The sequence below is a fragment of the Numenius arquata genome, chromosome 12 (genome assembly GCF_964106895.1).
Source record: "Numenius arquata chromosome 12, bNumArq3.hap1.1, whole genome shotgun sequence".
NCBI lineage: Eukaryota > Metazoa > Chordata > Aves > Charadriiformes > Scolopacidae > Numenius > Numenius arquata.
Genome location: NC_133587.1, coordinates 9,560,564 through 9,585,415, shown reverse-complemented (window position 1 = coordinate 9,585,415; position 24,852 = coordinate 9,560,564). Strand labels below are relative to the sequence as shown.

General features: G+C 39.1%; 1 protein-coding gene across 1 annotated transcript in view; it reads left to right on the top strand.

The window, feature by feature from the left end:
• Positions 1-224: 224 nt before the first annotated feature.
• Positions 225-24,852, top strand: part of ARFGEF2 (ARF guanine nucleotide exchange factor 2) — a 34,963-nt gene continuing 10,335 nt past the window's right edge. Inside the window, exons 1-26 of the mRNA XM_074157050.1 lie at positions 225-499; positions 7,125-7,155; positions 7,919-8,042; positions 8,743-8,889; positions 9,754-9,933; positions 10,355-10,574; positions 11,252-11,323; positions 11,616-11,764; positions 12,160-12,290; positions 12,820-13,054; positions 13,312-13,411; positions 13,618-13,757; positions 14,822-14,930; positions 15,434-15,635; positions 16,397-16,508; positions 17,095-17,300; positions 18,212-18,296; positions 18,389-18,560; positions 19,671-19,822; positions 19,999-20,127; positions 20,501-20,659; positions 21,835-21,982; positions 22,952-23,051; positions 23,761-23,801; positions 23,886-24,055; positions 24,669-24,820. Of these exons, the coding sequence (XP_074013151.1) occupies positions 361-499; positions 7,125-7,155; positions 7,919-8,042; positions 8,743-8,889; positions 9,754-9,933; positions 10,355-10,574; positions 11,252-11,323; positions 11,616-11,764; positions 12,160-12,290; positions 12,820-13,054; positions 13,312-13,411; positions 13,618-13,757; positions 14,822-14,930; positions 15,434-15,635; positions 16,397-16,508; positions 17,095-17,300; positions 18,212-18,296; positions 18,389-18,560; positions 19,671-19,822; positions 19,999-20,127; positions 20,501-20,659; positions 21,835-21,982; positions 22,952-23,051; positions 23,761-23,801; positions 23,886-24,055; positions 24,669-24,820 (3,605 nt within the window). The 5' untranslated portion in view covers positions 225-360. The remainder of the gene's footprint in view (positions 500-7,124; positions 7,156-7,918; positions 8,043-8,742; positions 8,890-9,753; positions 9,934-10,354; positions 10,575-11,251; positions 11,324-11,615; positions 11,765-12,159; positions 12,291-12,819; positions 13,055-13,311; positions 13,412-13,617; positions 13,758-14,821; positions 14,931-15,433; positions 15,636-16,396; positions 16,509-17,094; positions 17,301-18,211; positions 18,297-18,388; positions 18,561-19,670; positions 19,823-19,998; positions 20,128-20,500; positions 20,660-21,834; positions 21,983-22,951; positions 23,052-23,760; positions 23,802-23,885; positions 24,056-24,668; positions 24,821-24,852) is intronic.

Here is a 24,852-nt window from a genome sequence, read left to right as displayed (position 1 = left end):
CGACGCCGGGCAGGCCCCGCCGGCAGACACCCGCCCTGGAGAGGGTACCCATCGCCATGACTACCTTCGCCCGGAGCCCGGGGCCGGGGGTGGCGGCGTTAATGTCACCTACCGCCCGGCGGCGGGTGACACCGCCGAGCTGGTGGCTCCTCCCCAGCCCCGCCCTCTCCCCAAGCCCCGCCCACCCCGAGCGGCACCGCGGGAAGGGGGGGTAGCCCGAGTCACGTGACGGTGCCAATATGGCGGCCCCGTGGCGGTGGCGCGGTGGCGGCCGCTGAGGGAGGCGCGTCTCTTCCGGGTGATGGGGCTGCGGCGCGGCCGCAGGCTCTAAGCGCCGGCACCGGCCGCCCCCGCCCCACCATGCAGCCCCCGGCCCGCGAGCAGGACGCCCGCACCAAGAGCATGTTCGTGTCGCGGGCCCTAGAGAAGATCCTGGCGGAGAAGGAAGCGAAGCGGCCCCCGCACGGACAGCTGCGGAGAGCCTGCCAGGTGGCGCTGGGTGAGTTCGCCCGGCCCGGCCCGCCGTTCCCCCCCGCCGCCACCCCTCCCCGGCCCGGGGGCGGCAGAGGGCAGCGCTGGCGACGGGGGTAAGGAGTCCCCGCTGGCCCTGTCCGGCGGGGGCAGGAGGCGGTGTCACCGTCCCCCCGCCGCGGGGGGTGCCCTCGGCCACGTCGGATCCCCGGCGGGATGCGGGAGAGTCCCGGGCCCACGGCTGCGGGGCTGCCGGCGGGGCCCCGCCGAGCTCGGGACTTTGGAGCGGGGGGAAAGTTCTCCCTGTAATACGAGAGGCGCAAATACGGGGGGAGAGACCCCAAATATCTCTTTTATTAAGTTCTGGTTTCGGTATGAAATAAAAGGGATTTGGGTTTGTCACTTTAGAACCAATTTTGAGAAAATTAATTGTAAGCTATTAAACTAAGAAGCAGGCTGTTTAAGGCCCTGAACTCACAGAGTCTCAAATATTCCAGGGCTAGTAATCTTCTGACACTTTATCTGCAACTCGTGGCTGGACTGGCTAAAAACTGTTAACAGTGTAGCCAAACACATGCAATGTCTGTGGTGTCTTGTGGAACTGAAAATACTTTTTGTGAAGTTGGTGGACTGGTCATGAAATCTCCTGCGAGTACAAATCGATGATATTGTCTCTGTGTTAAAGTTCTGAAAACATATGGTGCATCGTCAAGATGAAAACATAAACTAGGTGAAGCAGTATAGCTCTTACAGTTGGAGCTTGCTGTGGCCTTTCTTACTCTGCAAAAGTGACATATCTCTTAACAGTTTTGTTTGCTTGCCTTTAATTAGGGAATACACTTACTGTATCCAGAGTAGAAGAAAAGGCAAGTTGAGTATGTAAGGAAACTGGCGCAATGCAAGTTCTGTCAAATGCACTGTGAAAGCAAGCTTGAAAAATAGCTGTCATTTTTATCTTCCTTTCCACACCTTTAAGGATTTTGTAGGAGCTAATTGTAGTGATGATATATCCGGAGAAGGGTAAGCAGACAGAGGGGTATTTTGTTTATAAAGTTGACAATGTGAGTAATAATACAACACGTGTGCCCCCCAGACATTAGACTTTCCCTACTTACTTCCTTTCCCTGATTTCTTCACTAACTCCCCCAATATTCACCCAACCCGTTTACAGGACAGGGAACCTGTTTTTCTGCTATGTAAATATTTTTAGAGGGTAAGAAAGGGAACTTTCTTGAAAGAGTACTAGTGAAGGTCTTTATGTTTACTAACACGTCATAGATTATGATTTTGAGGGATGGCTACTGTGCAATAGCCACCTATTAGCATTGGCATCTGGCCTGGTTTGAGTGGCATGTTGGATTATAACTATTCTATGTCTGTATATTTTAAGTTACAGTATGTTTGAGGTTAGTTAATGCTTGTGATGATGGATGCTTTTTTTGCTAATCTTGCTTGGGGAGAAAAGTCCATGTGCTTTCCGAGATTAAATCAGAGGTCATCAGGAGAAGATAACCTTCTGTTGCCCAACCGTCCTGCCCTAGCAGGGTCTTGATTACTCTATTAAAGGATCTCTGTTATATTTGGTGAATGTTGCTAAATAGTTTTAAGTTAACATGAATGAGGTTTCTTTTGTTTACATGTGATTTCCACCCCCACCCCCACACTTTATTCTGTTTAGGTTAAGCTCTTTTTTTTTTTTTTTTTTTTTTTTTCACAAATGGAAAAATCAGTTTTATTTACATTTACTTAAGTTATTTAATATAAAGACTATGGCTTCTATTTCAAAAGTGCTAGCTTAATTAGCAAGCCCTGTGCAGTAGTAAATACGCTAGGAAATCTGGAAGAACATTGCTTGCAGTCTAAGGAATTCAGGCCAAACTTTGTAATCTATGCAAACTGTTATGGATGAAAGAAGCTTCAGTGTTTTTAATAATAATAAAAATGTCCAGTTAACTCTGAGAAAAATTAATTCCGTTTGAAAGAAATGTGAAGTTAACTTTATGGAGCTGGTAATTGTGTCAGCTGTGATCTTTTTTTCTTTTTCCATGTCATACTTCGAATAATCCCTTTCGACCTTTCACTAAATTCCATTTGCTATGCTGTTTTATTTCTCCAATGGTCTTTTTAATGGAGCCTTGAAATATTGTACCATTTATAAACCAGCCGACACAGGCATGGGTCATGTGTAAATGAAATCTGCTCTTGGTACTGGGGAAGTCTATGATGCATCTTTTTTTCTAAATAGAGGCGCGCTGGTCTATCTATATATAGAGAGAGATATATATCTATATAGATGTATACTACCTAATATAAATTAACTTGCAACTATTTCTAAAATTTCTTCTTTAGTGCTACCTCAGTAGTGTTTCTGTTAATTACATCTGCTTTACATTTTTTGTTTGGTGAGACAGAGAAATATATTTCTAACTGTGGGATCAATGTTTTTGTTTTCTTTTACATGAGTTCTTTATTGTTTTGAACGTGTTCAGCTCCTGAGAAATTAAGTAAATTACTGCTGAAAATTGCTGTCATTCTTATGCAGGTAATATAGGTATTCTTTAATTCTAATTTTAATCTGTTCTAATAATTTTAGTCATTCTAATTTTAAACCGTTCTTACCCTTTTTTTTCTTGCTTTCCCAATAATATACCCTTCACTGGGCTAATACAGTGCAGTTTTGGACTGCATAACACCTTCATGACTTTGTAGAAATGAGAAGTAACATAAGCTCAGATACTTCTTGTGTTTACGACCTATCAAAGGAATAAAACCAGTTCCTGGTGGTGTTTTTTGGGGTGGTCTTTTTTTTTTTTTTATCTGTCCACCCCTTCCTTTGAAATATACGGTGTTCATGTTGAGTAAGCAGGGTTTGAATAGATTCCTTCATTCAGTCTCTTGCTTCATCAGTAGGTGTAACGGTTGTATCCTGTACTCTTCCTGCCAGTAAGCCCCAGGAGAGATTGGGAAAAATGGAGGTTTTTAACAGAGAAGCTGTTCTGCTCTGCTTTAGAAAACTGTGTTTTTAAGAGAACTTGTTTTCAACAGACAGCCAGTGTATTGTATAAAAATAGTTGCTTAATAAGCATTTACATGGAGCTCTAGGTACACATGGTTCTTAGTAAATCTACTGAAATAATATCTATCCTGAAGAATTTACAGTGGAACACAGACAGTATGTATCACAGCAGTTCATATTGGTCTAATGTTAATTGTGTGCCTGGGTCTCATATAAATTATTACTCTTGCCCTCTTAGGACTGTTTTTAATGACATACTGTGCAACCAACCTGGTTATGTGACCTTCTTTCATTGCCTAGGCACCTCCAGGTACATATCTTCGAGCTTTGTAAACACCAGAATTTGTTTAGTTAGCTTGTTAACAAGCTTTTAGAAAAAATAATCTTTGAAACCATGCCTTCACTTAGGAATCTAGACTTCAAGAAGTCTCTGAGTAAAAATGACAGTTGTCTAAAGTAAGTTTGCATTTTTTAGTTTAGTAGCCTCTTGCCTAGTGTGTTTTGAGAACTCTGGGGCGAAGAGGAGGTAGTCCTGCTTCATTGTGGCAGCCTTTTCTAAAGGGTTCTCTAGATCGATAGAATCAATAAATGCAGAGTGTTGGGGTTTTTGAGTTAAGTTTAAGGCAGCCTGGAATTGGGTAATGCTGTAGACTTTACCGGGTTGGGGGGAGGGAAGGAAGCTTTTGCTGCCGCTCCATGTGTTTGTATTGGCACTGCTTCTGGTGCTCTGGCAACCTATGGGAAGATGTTGCTTGTGTCCTTGTGCTTACACAGGCGATGCCATTTTCTACACAGGAACTGGTTCGCTTCCACTAGGACAAACTTCACTGTACATTAACATGGGATGCATCTAATTGCAGGCAGGCAATTATTTCCTCCATTTTAATATATAGTTTTCAATACAAACAAACTTAAACCATCCGTCTAATGCAGAACAGTAGATACTCCCAGCATGAGCTTCATCCTGCTTTTAATTTGGCCAGAATCTCTGGAAGAAATTGCTGCAAGGCCTTGCTTGTTATTCCAGTTGTGTTGCCTGGTAGGAATGCTGAGAGGTTTGTGCTGAGTGGGCAGCACATGCAGTGCCCAGAGGTGGAGATGTTTCTGGCTGAAGTAGATGTGATGTACAGTGGTACGTTCTGGCCTTGAAAGCTGCAGGTATCTCTACTGCTGAAAGCACCCAGTGAGGGGTCCATGTTGTGCTGCGATGACCAGACCTTGGCCAAATATTAGAGCTGTGGAAGGGGATGGAGCTGTGCTCCTTAATCCTGTGACTGGAAGAGGAGAGTGATAGTGGCAGTAGGATTCTGGAAGCTGGCTGTGCCTGGCTGGGGCTTGGCAAGCTCTTCATGGCAACAGACTTCAATTAGGCAACAATTTTTGTTTCACTTACTTTTGTTGGTCAGACCACCAAATGAGTGCTTCAAATGTGGAGATTTCCAAACTGTTTTGATGCAATCGGTAGCAGAGGAATGCCTGTAACTTGCTTTTGTCCTTTCATTTATTCTTTTCTGCCAGCATTATCTATTGAAAAACTGTTGTGGTGCAGATGTTTTTATATGGCTTTAGAAAAGCCTTTATATAATGAAATTGTGGGGAACTTGGTCAGGCCTTGGTTAGATTTATTTTTTTAAAAAATTTATGGAGTATTTCTCAGAGTGAAATTGTCATTGCTCTAATATCTAGTCTTAGGTATTTTTCCCAATGCAAGATCTAATACAACTATTAGTAAAGATGGACGTGACCATGTCTCCTAAAATCTTCATGAAGTTTCAATTCCAAACTTTATTTGCTACACTGCTTTGCTAACAAACGATATGGGGGGAAAGTGATCTGAAAGAAAGAGAAATTACTTCAGTAGGATATAGAGATTTGGAAAAAAATAGCATTACTTGGTTACACCCTAAATGTGGAAGTGAGCACTGCTGTAGCTGAGAATAACACATCCTAACAATGACACCATTTTTCTTGCGCAGTATTAAATTTAACAAAATTGGTTATTTGTTATCAGCAGTCTCCATTCTGTTGACTGTCCTCACCAGTTGAAGCCTGAAGTATTAGGGGATGATGACGCTGGGTTTGCACCGTCACAGAGCTGCAAAGTTACTTCTGATTCTGAAATCCCAGGCGCTGGGGCTCTGCGCTTGGCTCGGCTCCTTGCCTTGCCGCTGGCTTGTGCAATCCTTTCAAACTACCAGGCATGGTTGTTTGCATGATGGTCGTGATTAGAAAATGATGGGCTTCTGAACAGAGCCATGACACATGGTGAGCCTGTGACTCTTCAGTTTTTCTGTTGTCTGTTCTTTTGTTGACTGTAGGGTGGATAATGCTCGTTCAGGTCTTGTTACATCATTTATTGCTAGTGGCTGTCATACTGCTGACTTTCATTAATGAGAGTATGGCAGAGAGAATAGCTAGTCTCAATCCTCGATGTAGTTTACCACTCACTGCTTGTCCTTATACAGGTATCCTCTGCAGTTTGCTTACTTTTCCCCTTTAAAATAGGGGTAGTAATGTTACAAAATAGGCATACTCTGCAAGGATTAATTCTTGTAATATTCATTGAACAATAGGATTGTGCAAAAACCTGTAATATGTGTTTGTTGCAGTCCTTGTTCGTAAGTATGTTTTGTGTATTGATGTTTCTGAGACAGAAGACACTATTGAGGTTCACAGACTACTGAAATCATCTGAACATCTTATCCCAAACAACGGTGCCTCCCCAGAGTTGTGGAGAACAAGTATTGAGTGAATGATCCGTTTCTGGTAATGTCTCAATTGAAACAAGTTTTGTAGGCATGATAATTTGCAGGAGTATATGAGACAGGGTGGAATGGATGGGACTCCACGTGGTGTTACAAGTGATTGTAGATGTGCAGCCTTACTCTGTGTGCTGGTTTTGATATTTTTTTGTCAGTGTTCACAGTTATGCGCTTATGCTGTGCCTGGTATAGTGCAGTTCTGATCTGTATTGTGTGTCATGTGATATGTTAGAATATCAAAAAGCCATATTAGGGTCTTCGGGATTTGCTGCTCTATGCAATAGAAATGAGAAAGAAACATGCTCTTTTTTTTGGTATTTAATTTTATGAAAAGCTTCCTAAAAGTCTGATTTTTATTTAAAAAAAAGCAAAACCACGCAACAGCTCTGCTGGCAAAATGACAGCACGCATTTAAGATTTCTTATCTCTTGGGAGTTTGTTCAGGTGATGTCATATTGTGAGGTTTAACAAAAGCAGGCTAACTAGCATTGTAGTTAACAGGAAGGTCTGATGCATTGAACTAATGGTTTATGCAGTGGCTTAAAGACTTCAGCAGACCTGACCTCTCTGATGTAGGCTTACTCTTCAATAAAAATTGCATACTATACCTGTGTTTCCTAAAGATATCTTTTGTTAAGAATGTTTGGAAAAACTAGCTTTTTCGTGTAGAAGTTGAGAGATACACGCTCCAATAAATGATGTAACTGTCTACGATCTCTGAAGCTGAAGATGTTACAGGAAAGGAATAGCAAATACTAAAGTGTAAGACTTCTGGTTTGAAACAGCTTTGCTTTATTACATTCTCCTTATTTGTGTTATTGATAATGATAACTTATGTTGAGTGTTAAATACTTTGAATTTTTTTTTTCTTCCAGATGAAATAAAAACGGAGCTGGAAAAGCAAAGGTAAATTATTAATTGCTGTAATCTATGCCAAAAAAAACAGCAAGTGGAATGACTTGATAGTAAAAATATGAGTGTATATATATGTGAATGCCCAGTTATGCATCTTTCTGCCAAAAACATGATATGGCCCACATGTTCCAATTACACAATGTTTGTGGGCATGGCTACTCAAGCCATAACTGCCTCTGAATTTCATGTAAAAATTGCAAAACTTCTAAAAGGTGCTAGTTTTTCCTTGCTTTTTACTGGGCTTAATATAGCCTGATAGGAAATCATAAAGAGCAGTAGATAACCTCTGTTTCGTGGTGTACGCTCTTAACTACCTAGATCAAGAATACCAATTTAAAAATTACTTAAATCCAAATTTTAAAATACTTTTCCAGCATTGTGCTATGAGTTAAAGTGAACCGCTAATGTGTTTCTCTTTGGTTACTATTCGTTATATGAGCATTGTTTAGTTAATTCATAGTAACTTTGATAGATTTGTCACTTGAGTAGGAGTTCCCCAGTATTTCAGGTAGCGGGACAGTGTTGAAGTGTAATGAGGGAAGAGTTAAGTTGAAGAATACATGAAAAAGATCAGATACAATACTGATTTTTAAAGAAAATTGAACTGTCTTTAAGAAAGTATGCGGGAGAGCAACTTGCATTACATTTGTATGCTGTTGTACACTGTTCAGCTTTAAATTTAGAAAAGGAGGAAGTGTAGTTTGCTATGATATACATGTTTAGAAAAATTAATAACTCTTCTTATCTGACCTAGAGAAGGCACTGCTGCTCCCCCAAAAGCAAACTTCATTGAAGCAGATAAATATTTCCTTCCGTTTGAGCTGGCCTGCCAGTCAAAGTCTCCACGCATTGTCAGTACTTCACTGGATTGTTTACAGGTAACTGTTTTTTGACTTGGACAGAGTGAAATGGAGAAACATGCAGCTACAAAAATCTTGTGTGCTCCTGGAGTGAAGAAGTAATACTGTCCTGAGTGCGTACAGCTGTGCAGATACCCCCTGTGGCTACCTAGATGCAGGAACCATGCAAAATAGGCTATTATCAGACTTGGCTGAAAGTGCATCTTGTCGAAGTCAGAAATGTGTGTGGTGTTTTACAGTGAAGCAAAGCTTTATTGAAGCTCATGAACTCTTACGTTATTCAGTAAAGTTGTTTCATCTGTGGTGCTCTAAAAGGAATATTTACCATGGTTTTTCTTGTAGTGCTGATGTCATGGGAGCTCGGACTCTGGAATTTTTTTATTTTCTTCCTCCTTAGATTCTTACAGAAAAAACAAATGCAACTTGAGGGCAGAACCTTTCTGTTGTGAATAGGTGCAAACGCTGATGTTAAAAAAACTTTGGTTGTGGTAGGATAAAACAGTCTGGGTGGAAGAAGCTTATGTATCACTTACTAATCTGTTTTGTTTAAATGTGTGAGCAGTCTAAGTATTTGGTAGCCACGCTATTGATGGTGTTAAATTTTTATGTTAAAACTGGTTAAGTGAGGTATGCTGTCTAAAACCCCCTTTTTATGATGTACTTAACTGTATTTTACTTAACAGTATATGGTTGTCTAACCTGCATGCTTTCTACCTAGAAACTCATTGCATATGGACATATCACTGGCAATGCTCCAGACAGTGGAGCTCCTGGAAAACGACTGATTGACCGAATAGTTGAAACCATTTGCAATTGCTTTCAGGGTCCTCAAACAGATGAGGGAGTACAACTGCAGATAATTAAGGTATTTTATTTGGTTCATTTCGATGCAATATTAATTTGCTTTCTCTGTCTTTGATTTTGTAACTGAAAAAAATACAATGCGAAGAACTTCTTAAAGCCCAGTTTCTCCATTTCTTACACTGTTAGATGTGTCATGGAATTCAGGGAGGCTGTCACCAGGTCAGAGTTGGTATGTGAAATGTATTTCCTCTCATTGAAGCAGAACATAAGGGAATATTTCATAAATGTTTGTCCTTCTCTGTGGGTTGAGTCATGGCCTTGGCTACCTTATCTTGCAGACAGGTTGATGTTCATCTCCTGGGCTAGCAATGCCCACTTCCATTAGGCCAATGAATTGCTGTCAGCCTTCAGCTGAAGGCACTGTAGCTGTGGTGCACTATCATGGCCTGTTGCTCTAGCCTGTCTGTTCTCGTGTCCATTCTTCCAGAGATCTGCAGTATATGTTCTCAACAAGGCATAGCAGTACCAGTGGTGTGTGTTCTGGTTCTGCGATGTACTAATATAATATAGCTGAGGTTAGAAGTTGTGAACCTTCTAGTAATCTAATTTGATGTAAGTGTACACCAGCTGGCCCTTTCACAGAAATTAAGCCATAGAGTATAATGATAACTGTTTTGTTTGGAGGTAGAATGTCTCCCTTAGTGGAAAACTAGTTGTGATAAAACATTTGAACAGCTCAGGAGAGAACAGAGATATGTGGAACTTCCGTTAAACTTCCTTTGATTTGGAACATTGTTTCAGAGAACTAGAAGTTCCTTATAAAGAAAATTTCATAACAAATCCATTATTATTATAGAAGACCCATATGAAGTGTATTGCTGCCTACTTGCTTAGATCTAATTTTCACTGTTATGGACTTTTTCAGGCTCTCCTCACTGCAGTAACATCTCCGTATATAGAAATTCATGAAGGAACAATTCTTCAGACTGTTAGAACCTGTTACAACATCTATCTGGCCAGTAAAAATCTTATTAATCAGACAACTGCCAAAGCTACCCTTACGCAGATGTTAAATGTCATTTTTACACGGATGGAAAATCAAGCTGTATGTAACACTTACTTTTGCTCCTCTCAAATGTTTAGGCTTGACAAATGAACAGAAAACTTTTTTATTATTTTTTTAACGGATCTGTCATTGTAGTTGGATGTCTATTGATTTGTAATTTAAAAAAAAGTTAAATCCTGCAATGAAGCATACTGAAGTGTACTGACTGACTGAAAATAAAATATGAATCTTATTGCTGATAACAAGGTTTCATACTGCCAAATGGCTTTGTATAAACAAGTGATGGGGTGCTTTTAAAATAAGCTTGAAGAGCACCTTTTTAATTTGACTGGCCAACTGATTATATTTTCACTGTTTCTTGTTAACTTGTGAATTCACAAAGGAACATCAGTCACCATAAACGTCTATTTTCCCTTATGTTTTGTGCCTTAAATTAACTTTTTCGTATTGGTTTTTCAAGATCCAAGAATCCAGAGAATCCGAAAAAACAAATCAGCAGAAATCCCAGTCTCCTGCAGTTCAAGTGGCGTCCAGGTCTCCGAAGCTGGGTCAGTTAAAGCACAGCTGTCAGGAGGGCAAACCCACTGCTCCTCTGAGTGTGGAATTAACCAACGGTGAGCCTGAGAGGGCAGAAAATGGAGATGTGAAGTTGGAGCAGGATTTGACCCTTTCAGCATCAGGTAAACAAGAATAGGTTGTGTCTGTTGCTTTCAGTTACAATGTTTCTATTGGAAAATGCTCTTTTAAGCTATTCTGAGGAGAAGTGACTGGGGTTATTGGCTCAAATCCTACTCGCGTTTTCTCAGTAGTTATTCAGGGTATGCAGGCCATCCTTAGTTTCTCTGCAACATTATAACCATTTAAAAAAGTCTCCTGTTTTCCCTAGAATTCTAGTACTACTATATATAGTTTATGTATATAGAATTATAATGGTATTTGAATTGATTGATAAAGGGAAAGGAAAGGAAGAGAATAATCACAGTATGTGGGAAGTGACAGAATCACTTTGAGGTAATTGAAGTCCTGTGGTAAAAATAATGTGTATTTTAAAGACCTTATTCTAAGCATACACTGTATCCAAGTTAGGAACCTAGGATATTCCAAAACCAAAAGTTTGTAACAGTTGATAAATGAGTGACAAAATCACTGCATTGAAAATATCAGTACTTTGATTTAAACAATGGAAATAACATCAATGGATATTTTTGTACGACTTCTTGGAAATGGATTTGGAGGGAAACTATAGAAAAAAAAAAAATCCATTTTTAATCCTTCTGCCTCTGTCATGTTTCTCCTTTTAATCTTCTTCCTAAACAAAAGTACTAATTCAAAATTATCTCTTTGTGTGTTTCTTTAGAGGAAACAACTGATGGAGGAAAGGAAATGGTTAAAGGCATCTTGGAAGATGTGGTCAAGTCAGCTGTGAAAGGTAGAAAAATCTTCTGAAGTAAAGTAGATGCATGTGTACTGTCAAAATTTTATTCCTGTGATTACAAAAGCATGGAAGCTTTCTTTTATTACTACATATTGGTCAAGAACACCTACTAAGGCAGTAAGAACAGGTTTTTATTGTCTCACAATATTTTTCTTTTGCTGGTAGCTGAGAAACTTTCTACTTTACCAGTGCTGCTTCTGTCCTATGTAGTTGTAGAGCTTCGCAAAGTCATGGGATGAAAAAGCTCAACAGGTGATTTTAATTAGTTTTCCTTTTTTCCCTTTAGTGGCTGAAGAAAAGCAGGTAACAGAAACAGTTAAGGCTCTACCTGCGTTAGAGACTGCAGATACTGCTCTTCCTGGCTCTAGTAGTGAAAACGTACAAACAAATGGGATTCCAGATGACGGGCAGTCTGTTTCCTCCACTGATAATCTGGTAAAAACTTCACTGGATGGTAACGTATATTTAGGAAAGGAGAAACGTTTTTATCATACTAGCTAATACAGTGGGATTTTGGGGAGGGAAGGGACAGAAGCTTTAACATGTGTCCTGCTCAGGTTTGGAAACAAAGCAGCAACTGCAATTTAAGTAGATATTGAAAACAACGGTTCTAAAATTGATTGTTGTATTTTAATACAGGGTGGGGGCAGAGGGGAAGAATCAGTCAACATGTGTGAAAAGACCCAGATCGCTTGTAGTCCTGTTTAGGTTAAATTTTGACAAATGTACCTTTTTTATAATCTGAAGCTAATTCTCAGAAAAGCTGTGGAATCTTCCTAATTGTTTCTTTGTCTCACTGAGGATCTAATGTTATGTTTCTTGCTTTCAAGGAAACAGATGTATCTGGACAACAAGCTGCTGCCAAATTTTCCCACGTTCTACAAAAGGATGCCTTCCTTGTGTTCAGGTCGTTGTGCAAGCTGTCCATGAAGCCGCTTGGTGATGGACCACCAGATCCCAAGTAATGAGATTGTATTTATTACTCTGTGCTCTTCAGGTAGCTTTTAGGGACGGTTAAGTAGGTGCTGTATAGTAAAGCAGGTGTTCAAAATTCACCTGTCAGGCTCTTGTTTCAGTTAGCTTGATGAATCTAGGATTGAAACTTTCTTTGAATTATTAAAAAATTTAATACTTGAGGGTTTTTTATGTAAGGGGCTCATTAATGTTATTAGTTGAAGTGGCCTTGACTATAGTATTTGTGAAGCTATTGATGGGGGAGTGGCGGAATGCTTCTTAGTAGCACTGAGTCGCATCTATTATCCTAGTCTAAGATGTTAATACTCCCAGAAAATTTCCAAATTAAGATGGTAGATGTTGTCCAAAATCACTTACAGGCTGATTTCTACTCTTCCTGCCCCCTGTGTTGAAATGAATTAAAACAGTAGTCATTTCTTCTTCATGGGAGAAATGCTCCAGTGCTCGTGTTAAATACAAGTATGTATTCAGAAATATGATCAACATTAAATATATTTTATTGTTTTTTTTTCTAGATCCCATGAATTGCGTTCTAAGATAGTGTCTCTCCAGCTTCTTCTCTCAGTACTGCAGAATGCTGGTCCAGTTTTCAGGACACACGAAATGTTCATCAATGCAATCAAGCAATATCTTTGTGTAGCATTATCTAAAAATGGAGTCTCTTCTGTTCCTGATGTATTTGAGCTCTCTCTTGCCATCTTTCTCACACTGCTTTCAAATTTTAAGACCCATTTAAAAATGCAAATTGAGGTGAGAGTCTTTTTATCTATCATTTGGATGATGCTCTAGTTCTCAAATGAAAATACTGCAATGATAAAAGGACAGCTGGACCTTAATGTCTTAGTTTATTTTCTTACTCGATTAGTGTGTTACTACTGTATTCAAATTCTAATATGCATGAGATGATACTCTTCAAGCAAAATTACTGAATAGAAATGAATTTGTACATTTGACATGGTTGTAAGAAGTTTCAGATCATCAAGTCCTTTACCTCATTTATTTTGCAGGTGTTTTTCAAAGAGATCTTCCTGAATATTCTAGAGACTTCTTCAAGCTCCTTTGAACACAAATGGATGGTGATTCAGACTTTAACTAGAATTTGTGCAGGTATTTCCATTGTTTTGAAAAGCGGACACTTCCTCTGGCAGCAAATGAAAATTATTTTGGGGACAAATGCCAGATACAATGTTTAAGTGTGAAAAACTAGATTTGCTCCCATAGCATTTGGGGGAAATGCCTGGATTCATCCCCATTGCCTGCTCCAACTGCTATTACACTGAATCCTAATACTCGCACTTTCTTTTATTTTCAAGATGCCCAGTGTGTAGTGGATATTTATGTTAACTATGACTGTGATTTAAATGCTGCTAATATATTTGAACGCCTTGTGAATGATTTGTCCAAAATTGCACAAGGACGAAGTGGGCATGAGCTGGGAATGACACCTTTACAGGTAGGAAAAACAGCTTTGAAGATAAGATACTATTTTCTCCTAGACGGTGCTGTCTCTGCATCGTTATTGATAGTTCCAGTGGTTCGTGTTGTCTGTGACCTACTAATGTTGCTTACGTTTTATTAGTTGGCTAATTTGCAATTGGGTGCTGAAGCACTACAATTAATTTACTTGGTAATTTTGCTGCCTATTTCCATTGTTACGCTAGGCTTGTTCTGGGTTCTCTTGTTGGGCTGCTGTGGGAGGGCTAATGCCTTCCTCTGCCTCACTCAAATTAAGTTTTTTCCTGGGGCTTATGAACCAGCAGTACCTTCATCTTGTGTTTGCGTTGCACTAACTTTGTGTGCCATATCTCCACCACAAGTATTTTATTTTTAAAATTATACTTTCCCAGTCCTTAGAGAGATGGTGGAATACAGACTGCTTTCTGCAAGTGCAGATGCTGCTGACGTTGGCCTTGTCCTATTGCACTGTTTTTCTAGCCCAGCCTAATGGCTTTCAGGGCTGAAGTGAACTTGGTGGCAGTGTTGGTCTCGGAACTGAGTGTACCTCACACCTTTGATTAGAATTGTATCAATGCTTGCTGATTTATTTTTTTTTAATTTATTTTTTCCCCCACTGTGGTCTTTTGACCAGAAAATGGAATTAAAACCAGGAGACCGTTGTTTCAGATTTTGAATAGAACTGTTTTACTGTAGAGCTAAGGTAGTCAGACACTTGTCTTGCATGTGGAGAGATCTGATGCTATAAAGGCTTTCTGGATGGTCATAATGCAACAAAGGGGCTGCATTTAGGATTTAGTGTATATTGCCACTTGGTTGTACTCTTCAGTTGTCAATAGACCATCTGCTTAAAGCAGCTGAAATGTGTTCTGGTGTCAGTCTGGTTATGGTTGCTTTTAGCCTGTATGAATCCAACCTAAATAGTCAAGGGGCAGAAACTTTCTGTAACCAACAGATTTCCCCCTAACTGATGAACTTCCTAATATTTGAATGGTGTGATGTAATGCCTTCTAAAAACTTGTGGATATACATACATGTATTGGTTTGGGTTTTATTTTTTAGGAACTAAGCCTGAGGAAAAAAGGACTCGAATGTTTGGTTTCAATTTTAAAATGTATGGTAGAATGGAGCAAAGACCTTTATGTGAACCCCAATCATCAGGCTAGCTTGGGTAAGATTGTTTCCATACGGAGAGACTAATTTGTTTAGTAAACTCATCCTTGTGTTTATTCGCTGTTTAGGAGCTATTCAGAAGTGTGGATGGTAGGTCTTTACATAGTAATTTGTTTATACAAATTAAGTTTTGGAAACAGTTGTTAATGCTGTTGCAGTAGCAGACTCTCCCAAGTGTCTGGTTCAAATAACCAGGTTCTGTTGAAGAGCTTTAGCCAGGCCATTGTCTACACTAGAAAAGCTGGCTTATGTAGTACAAGATGTGACAAATACTGCAGTTGCTAAGTTGAAGTGCAATTTCTCCATAGTTGCTGCTGCTTTTCTGCCTTTTGTTGGATTATTCTGGAATTGCATCAATATAGCAACTTCATCTAGTGTAGACTGCTAAAATGTATATGCGGTAAAATAAGAATATTGACTCATAAATTTCTACAGAAAGTTTTATAACTAAAAGCTTTTGACTGAACAGGATAACTTAGGTCTCACCCTGTCTATCAATAGGTTCGTATAAACCATCAGAACAGGAAATGGCTGAAGGTAAATGCCTTGAGAGTGGCGGGAGACGGAGTAGTGTCAGTTCTTTGGACTCCACTGTGTCATCAGGAGTTGGAAGTGTTGGTACCCAGACTACTGTCCCAGATGATCCCGAGCAATTTGAAGTCATCAAGCAACAAAAGGAAATAATTGAACATGGGATAGAACTGTAAGTCTGCTATGACAGGAAAATAAAAGTTTGCTAGTAAAACAAATGATGTGTACAACCATATTGTTTCTCGTGGTCTTACACACTGAAACCTGCAGGGGCAGTTACAAATTGATCTTAATGCTGAAGGCTCTTGCCTGCTGTTGTCAAAAGCTGACGCTGGAGGCTATTATAGTCAAAAGCAATTCAGTGAAATCTTAGGTAGAGTGGAGCGGTGGGTTGTTTCACAGCCCTACTTTGTACTGGTTCAGCTGCACAAGAAAGCGTGTGTATACCGAGAGAGAAATTGATTTGAACAGGCAGGCTTAGTGCTGTCTTACAGCTCTCTCAGCATTTGTTCTCTTTTATTGAAACACAGTTTGGAGAATTAAATAATTGTCCAGCTATGCTTTTTCTTTTCCATTAATTTGAAGATCTTTGTCTGTAAATGCTATAAAAAGGTCTTTAACAGCAATATTTTTAACATTTCATGGAAACTCTAATTTTTAATATTTCACAATGGTCAGTTTTTAAGTGAATTTCCCAGAAATAACTTTTAAGGTTATCAGCAACTGAATGTACCTTATGAGATGTAGCCTATGCTGTGATATAGTTAATGTTTGTTGCAGCACGTTCTTTGACTTTTTTCCTAACTAGAAAAAAAGACATAGAGCTAAAGCACAGAATCTTTGGTTTAGAAGGGCTCTGTAAAACTAAAACTTTATAAGCTGTGATATTTTCCACTTGTATGTCTCAATTTGCCTGTGTTTTTGTCTGAATAGGTTTAATAAAAAACCAAAGAGAGGAATACAGTATCTGCAGGAGCAGGGAATGCTTGGCACTACAGCAGAGGACATTGCACAATTTTTGCACCAAGAAGAACGCCTCTGTTCTGTAAGACTACATGCAACATAAGATAACTAACACTCTTGCCTCTATCATCTTCTCCCCTGTCTTCTGATGACTGTATGCACTCTCTCTTTAGTTCATATTTCATTAGTAGATAACTGAAAGTGTAAGGGTTCTAAAGAATATACTTAGTATCAAGGCTACTTTTTATTTGCTTTCTGTCCCAGGCTTTTTAGTAAAGTAGCAGTGTTTAAATATAGTGCTGAAGGGATTCCCCATAAATGGGAATATGTGTTTTATCTGCATTAACAGTATCTTGCCAGCAAAGGAATATGATATTCTGCAGTGGCAAAGCGTTCTCTACTGCATGTGAAACTGGGCACAGTTCAGCTTTCCTTGGCTGTACAGTGATGCAGATCTCGCCTTGGGGAGTGAGGGAAGCAAGAATATGCAGACTAAAGGCATTTTCTAATGACACTGGTTTCTTGTCATCCCTCTAACGGTTGTTCTGCTGGCTCAGTGAAGTGTATTGGTCTTACAAAACTGGCAGCTGTGCAATTCTTGTACTATAAACTTTCTTGCAAAGCTGGCAGTTGGATTGCACAGTAATAACTGTCTCTTGTGTTTTTAGACTCAAGTAGGGGAATTTCTTGGGGAAAGCAACAAGTTTAACAAGGAAGTGATGTATGCCTATGTAGACCAGCTTGATTTCTGTGGAAAAGACTTTGTCTCTGCTCTACGTATATTTCTGGAAGGCTTTCGTCTGCCGGGTGAAGCCCAGAAGATCGATAGATTAATGGAGAAGTTTGCTGCTAGATATATCGAATGCAACCAACGGTAATTCAAAACCTATGTATTGGATAAGTGCCTGAGGAATGGCCATGGTGTTTGTGGCCCTTAGGGGCAAGGTGCAACTCACAGTCGTACCAGGTCAGGAACTTCTCCAGGCTTGTATGAGGAGCAGATCTTGTTGCTAATATTGGTGCTGATCCTCTTCAGCAGCTAGGCAGGATGGAAACTTTGGATAGAAAGTATACTGATGCTGACATTTCATTAAATCCCAAATACTTGCTAGAAGGAATTATTGGAAGAGAGAAGCCCCAGGTATCTTAAATCGTCTCGATTAGCTGTTCTGTTTTTAAACAAATGTAGATCAGTCAACTGTAAACAACAGTAATCTGCAGTAGCACTTGCCAAAATTAATAGCTAATAAGATGTTACATGTGTTTTTGCTTGCCCACTAGATGTTGAGCAAAATGTATGTATGTTAGTTTACATCAAGTAGGCAGTGTTGATATTGTTTCTCATGCAATAAACTAGCATTAAAGTTTAACTAGGTGTTCAGGCTTAACTGGTTCCCATTCCTTGGTCTAGTTGGTGCATCACTAGGTTGGGTTTGTGTAGTTCTTTATGAAACCCCGGGAGTGAAAAATATGCTGTTGTTTAGCTTTTGTAGGATTACCCAAAAAAGGATAACATAATCTTCTGGGAATGTACTTGAAAATTCCAGTCATTGCTAGTTTTCAACATTGGGAAGAAGGTGCTTTTATATTTTTCCCTTTTTGTTTGCATTTTTAAAACACTTGGGGCTTTATGCATTTCTAAAGACTAATTTTAGGCTCTGTTAGCTTTTTGGTTGAAAGCATAGCCTTTCTGGGTATTTTTCTTGCATGTAGAAATAGAGCTAAGGGATTGATGATTTAGGGCTCTAAAAACCTGTTTTGTGTTGTGTTTTTTTTCTCCCTTAGGCAAACACTATTTGCCAGTGCTGACACTGCCTATGTTTTGGCATACTCTATTATCATGCTGACTACGGACTTACACAGTCCACAGGTAGAAATTAAAAAAAAACAAACTTGTAAAAGTTCAAATTTCTTTGGAACTTACATTCAAAATCTGATGTCCAACTTCATTCTTTTTTACAGGTAAAAAATAAAATGACAAAGGAGCAATACATTAAAATGAATCGAGGAATCAATGACAGTAAAGACCTGCCAGTAGAGTATTTATCCACAATCTATGAAGAAATAGAAGGAAAGAAAATTGCAATGAAGGAAACAAAAGAATATGCAATTACAACCAAGAGTACTAAACCAAGTAAGAGGGAACTAGAAACTGGAAAGATCCCAGTGCTCTTAAACTATTGCTGTAACTTCCTGGAAGGGATAGTGTCTGAGAACGTCTTTGTGCAATATATAGATTACACTCAGAATGGCCAATATAGATATTTGGAATGAAACTGGTTCAGTTATAACTTAATGCTGCTGCTTCTGTGTTGGAAACATAGCTGTGTAAGTGCATCTGGCACCATTGCAGAGAGGCACTAGAAACTAGATTTGGGATTTTCTTAAGTGAAATTGTGAGGAGGGGAAAATGGTAAAATAACTGAAGGTGGCACTGCACAAGGTAACTTCCTGTTCCTATGTGCTAGACAACAGGTGGGTTCTTGTTTCGGGTTATTTTTTGTTGTCTCCCTATCAGTGGCATGTCATAGTTCAGAGGCTGGTAAGTGCCACGGTCCTTGTGATAATGTTTGAAAAAGGGAGAGATCAGTGAATTTGTCATTACCTATAGTCATCTATCCTCATCTAGACCAAATAAGGACTTCTGTGTGTAGTGTACACACAGAAACCAGTATCCCTGCAGTACTCTGCTTAGAATAGCTGGTCTTAATTCAAATTACTGAGTCTTCAGCATAGTGGGTTTTGTCAGTGTTTTCAGTGCTGTTTGCAGGCTTCAGAGATCAAAATAAGAACAAAATTCATCTGCTTGAAAATTGAAGTTGCAACCTTTAGTATAAGGATAAAGAAACACTGAGTTAAATAAAGTTGATGAGGGCTAGTTTTGTTTTGAGGATATCGACCTAAGAAGATGAAGGATTTTCCATTCATTTTTACAGGCAGAGTGATTCAACAGAGTATGCTGCTCTGACTTCCAATGATTAGGTCACAATATGTGGCATATAATAAAGGGCTGAAATAGTTATTTTGTATAGAATAAAGTCTTAAGTTGGAGTGTGGGTTTTAGTGCTGGAGTTCCTTGCTGGCAACCTATGACAGCCTTCTGAATTCTAACATTCTGGAAGATTTTTATCTTTAGACTTCATTTGCAATATCTTTATTTAACATTTTTTGACCCTCAATGTGAAGACATGGAATAGGCTCTTACAAAAAAGAAACCAGTGTAACTGTGTGGTGTTCCCCATAGGTGTAGCTAATGAGAAGCAGCGGAGGTTGTTGTACAACTTGGAGATGGAACAAATGGCTAAAACAGCTAAAGCCCTCATGGAGGCTGTAAGCCACGCAAAGGCTCCTTTTACTAGCGCCACTCATCTGGATCATGTTAGACCAATGTTCAAAGTGAGTGTGAAGTTCTCCTTGTATCATCATTGCTAAGAGCTTTAAGTGTGGAAAATTACTCTGAAGAATTAAGTGACACAACAGGTGGACTCTTTGGTTGTATTTGGTTTCAGTTACCTAGTGTTTTGGGCTAAAATCATAGTAGATTTCTGAATTTAGTTTCTTCCTTTCTTTAGCTTGTATGGACTCCGTTGCTGGCAGCTTACAGTGTTGGCTTGCAGAACTGTGATGACACAGAAGTTGCATCCCTTTGTTTGGAAGGAATACGATGTGCAGTTAGAATAGCCTGTATCTTTGGAATGCAGGTTTGTATGAGACTCAGCGTGGCACTTGCTAAGGGTGGTGTAGGCTCTGGGAGGGAGATTAAGAATTACAAACAACTTACAGAAAATGAAGCATCTCATCTAATTTCTTGAAATGGTAAAATAAAATATTACAATCTCGTTTTAGTTTCTTTTAAGATTTTGATATCCTCAAACTTTTCAACTCTGCTTTCCTTTTATTGCTGAATCTCCTATGAAGAATGTTCGCTAACTTGCCTCCTGCTCTCCATCAGCTAGAAAGTGCTCTAATGTTGCTAACTATACATAGAAGGAAAATTGTGTAGGTGTGCTGGACAAGTAGCCTTCTCTAGCTCTTCAGTGACTTGATTACGGTGCTTGTTTCTCTGTCTTGTAGCTTGAACGAGATGCTTATGTACAGGCCCTTGCTCGTTTTTCCTTGTTGACCGCCAGTTCCAGTATTACAGAAATGAAACAGAAGAACATAGATACCATTAAGACACTTATTACAGTTGCTCACACAGATGGCAACTATCTTGGCAACTCTTGGCATGAGGTAAAAACATGATTAGTTTAAATAGTGCAACTGCGTTGTCCTGTGGAAACTTGCAGGATTCTTCTACTACTTTCAGTCTTTAGAAACTGCATTTAGCTCCCAGTGTGTCAGAACCCTGTTTAGAATGTAGATGCAAGTGCGTTATTTTGTTAGTGTTTTTTTTAATGTGTGTGTGTGTGTATACATAAAATAATGCACTGCATTTTTTTGGTAGACTCTATAGACACCGTGTGACTAATATTGTAATATTTGTAAATGCTTTTGATATGAAATTACGATTTCATTAGACTTCAGAGAATTCCACACAGAAACCATTACATTCTTGTTCATGTAAACAAAAATATTCTAGCTCACAGGTCCAGACTTGTCTGTGCAGTGTCTGGCAACATTTATACCACAACCACATGAAAAATTAGGGCTAAAATAACTTGAGGGGGGGGGATAGGTAAGGATAGGTTATCAGGATAATGCAGATTTTCTTAAAGCATGTTTTCCAGGAGCTCTTTAATCAGATCTAAATCTGTGCTTCTGCTAAAAGGGGCATTCCTGCTGCATTATGTTCTCTGGCAATAGCTGTTGGCTACATGATAATGAGCCAAAAGGTACTCTTGCTGACGAATTACTTGGACCTGGCTTACAGCATACCCTCACAAATGTTTGTGCCAGTCCAAGGGATTTTGCAGTGGGGGAGTAAGAAAGAAGAGAGAGTGAATTTTGCGCTAATGGCAAGCCACAATTTTGGCTTTCTCACTGTCTACATTGGAACTTCGTTACTCAAAGCGGCAGCTAATAGTTCAGTCTTTTCATTTCTCTGGGACAATGAACTCTCTAGAAAATAAACTCCCAAGTTGTTTATAGTTTTGAAGGTTGATGCTGTGAGAACTAATAAAAGGGTTTCCTCTAGTAGTTAGAGATCCAAGTTAAGTTTTTGGGTACTGTTTATTTTTTCTCATATTGGAATGATTTGTGGCAGCTGGTGATGGCGAATGAATCACTCGGCTCTATTTCCAGTTATATTAATAATGCTTCAGCTACATCAAAACTGTTACTGTTGTCAAGTTGTTTTAAAGGTTAGAGAACCTGGGAAGGCTATAAATATTACATACAAATATATGTTAAGAATAAAAATATAATGGTATCCAGAAACACAATGTTTAAATATCTTTTGGTTTTAGATCTTGAAATGTATTAGTCAGCTGGAACTAGCACAACTTATAGGAACTGGAGTGAAAACTCGATATTTATCTGGCTCCGGGCGTGAAAGGGAAGGAAGCATTAAAGGCTATGCATCTGGAGGGGAAGAGTTTATGGGCCTGGGATTAGGTAAGACTGGTAATCTTGGACTTAACTTATATGTGCACCTTTGTGAAGTATGATGGCTAAAAAAGCGTAATGTTACAAGATATTAAAATATATTTACTTGCTTCCAGGGCGAGCTATATTGGATTAATGAAACTTTAAAAAAAAAAAAAATAATTGAACTCTATACTTCCAAGATGTATTAGTAATTACCGGATGTGTTCTAACTTTGTAATTGGGTTAAGCTATTTAAAATAACTCCTCCGGATTTATTTGCTGGGGCATGTTTTTGTCAAAACTGTTTTACCATATTTACTAAGTCATGATTTTGTTACCAGTGTTATCAGTTCTTTTTAGGCTCTGTTTTTAATAGTAAAAACATAACCCATTTACCTTTAGGAACTAATAGGTGTTCCAGTGATTGGTAACTGGTTTTCCAAAGGAATTCTTTACCTCAGCATGTTGGGCTTGCTCTTCAAGTTCCTATTGTCCCTGCATTATATGCAAGTAACAAACCTTAGATTTTTAAGCTGTAAAAAAAAAAAAAAAAAAAAAAAGCAGTTGGAAAACCATCAAGGAAACCTTTTCATTTGAAAACACTCTGGAGTTGATGATGCTGAATGATACATAGTAATGATGCTGAATATAACAGAACTGTACCCAGCATTAGCTACTTGTATCTGACTTAGAGTTACTATTTTAAAATAATAAAAATTGGAAATGATAAAATATTAACAGCATTACACCATCTTCACTTAATAAACATGATGGTCAAAACATGATACCCTAAGGGGAAAAAACCCCATACTTCTTACTGTTTAATTTTGTAATCATCTGGCACAGATCTGGCAAAGGCACCATCTGCTCCATGTAAATGACAAGCTAACTGGAAGCAGTAGTCAGTTGTCTCTGTCTACTTATATAAAATTGGGGTTAATATAAAGTCACGATGTCATGATGCTAAATACCAGTTTTTAATGGCTTTTATTGCAGGTAACCTCGTTGGAAGTGGAGCTGATAAACGGCATATGGCGAGCATTCAAGAGTCCGTGGGAGAGACCAGTTCTCAGAGTGTAGTGGTAGCAGTCGACAGGTACCAAGAATATAAGCTGTTTTGGGGAAAATATGACTTCAAGTTACTGACAATCTTCACTTTATTTGCAGACTCTGACAGGGATTTTTGTTTTGTTTGATTTTGTTTGATTGTAACATAAATGTGTCTGTTACCATATGAGAGTCTAAAAGACTTAGGAACATTCTCCGCTTGCCAGTGTTTTGTATGACCCATCATTAGTGGTCTGAACTCCTCAAGACTCTGAGCAGCTGAAGGGGAGCAAGGGCCAATGGTGCATCTGTAGTCTTTCTGCTGTCTGTTTTGACGGCCACAACTTACAGTATTCTTGAACCACTTAAAGATCGAGCAGGCGGCTGACATCCAGTAAAGGCTTGCAGTAAAGCTTTCTTCATGTCTTTTTATTCTACCTATGAAATTTAATATGCTGTCACCCAAACGACTGCTCCAGCACTACTTGCCTTGGGTACAATTGTGAGCCTGTACCTGTTCCCTGCAGTGGGGAAGGAGCATTGTAGACTGTGGCTTGCGGCAGGGAAGAGAATGCTTAGACTAGGAGAAGGACATGAACTGCTGGCAAGGAGTAAGAACGAAACAGTTGCAGAGTTCATGGTATGGAGGATTGTAAAGTACCTCCAGGAGATGTGCTGACATTTGCCTACAGCACTAAGATGTGATTGACTCTTGTGGATGCACAGCTAAAACTGCAACTCATTTATTTGTTCTGTAGGATATTTACAGGATCTACTAGGCTGGATGGAAATGCAATAGGTACGTATGCTGACCATCGGGGTGGTTACAGGAACTCCTGCAGTGTGACCTCCTGAGCTTACCATAGTGTGCTTTGATGTTCAGTTGACTTTGTCCGATGGCTATGTGCTGTTTCCATGGATGAGCTGGCTTCCCCGCACCATCCACGTATGTTCAGCCTGCAGAAGATAGTGGAAATATCATATTACAACATGAATCGCATTAGGCTGCAGTGGTCAAGGATTTGGCATGTGATTGGAGATCACTTCAATAAGGTATTTCTTTAAATCAAGTTACAGAACATATTTAAATAGCAGGACTTCTTTAATCAACTTTTTCCTTTTATGTTCTTAGTGGTGTAGATTGTAATATGTAAATAAAAAAAAAATCCATTAAAGGTGCCTAAAGAAAGCACCTATTTAAAAATCTAAAGTTTATAAATGGAAATGTTTATGAGAATAATCAATTAATTGCATGATTTTGTATTTCTAATTTTCTTTATGCCATCGTCTTATTCTTTTGATCAAATGCCAAGTTAGTTTTCTTCTAAAATATATACAGAAGATTCTGGAGCAACAAAGTTACTTTCCTTAAGAAACTGGACTATGTTTGGGTGGGGTTTTTTTTAACCTAAGATTTTATTACTTTTTTTTAGTGCCTAGCTGGCTATTATAGTTCTGCACCTGTTGCATACAAAATCCGGGGGTCTGTTTAGTTGGATCAAACGACTGAGAAAACCCTCTCAGAAAGTTACCTCCCGTCTTCTAAATATCTTAAAACTAGTACGTGCTAGCGATTTTTAGTGGACTGACATGAAACTTATATGAGTAACAAATTCATCATTCAAGTAATACATTAACTGGTGTTTTGAAAATGTTTTTCTTCTAGGTTGGATGTAACCCTAATGAAGATGTTGCCATCTTTGCAGTAGACTCCTTAAGGCAGCTGTCAATGAAGTTTCTTGAGAAGGGAGAGTTAGCCAACTTCCGCTTCCAGAAAGACTTCCTAAGGCCTTTTGAGCATATTATGAAGAAAAACAGGTGTGATACACTGCAGTTTGTTAGCTTGCTTT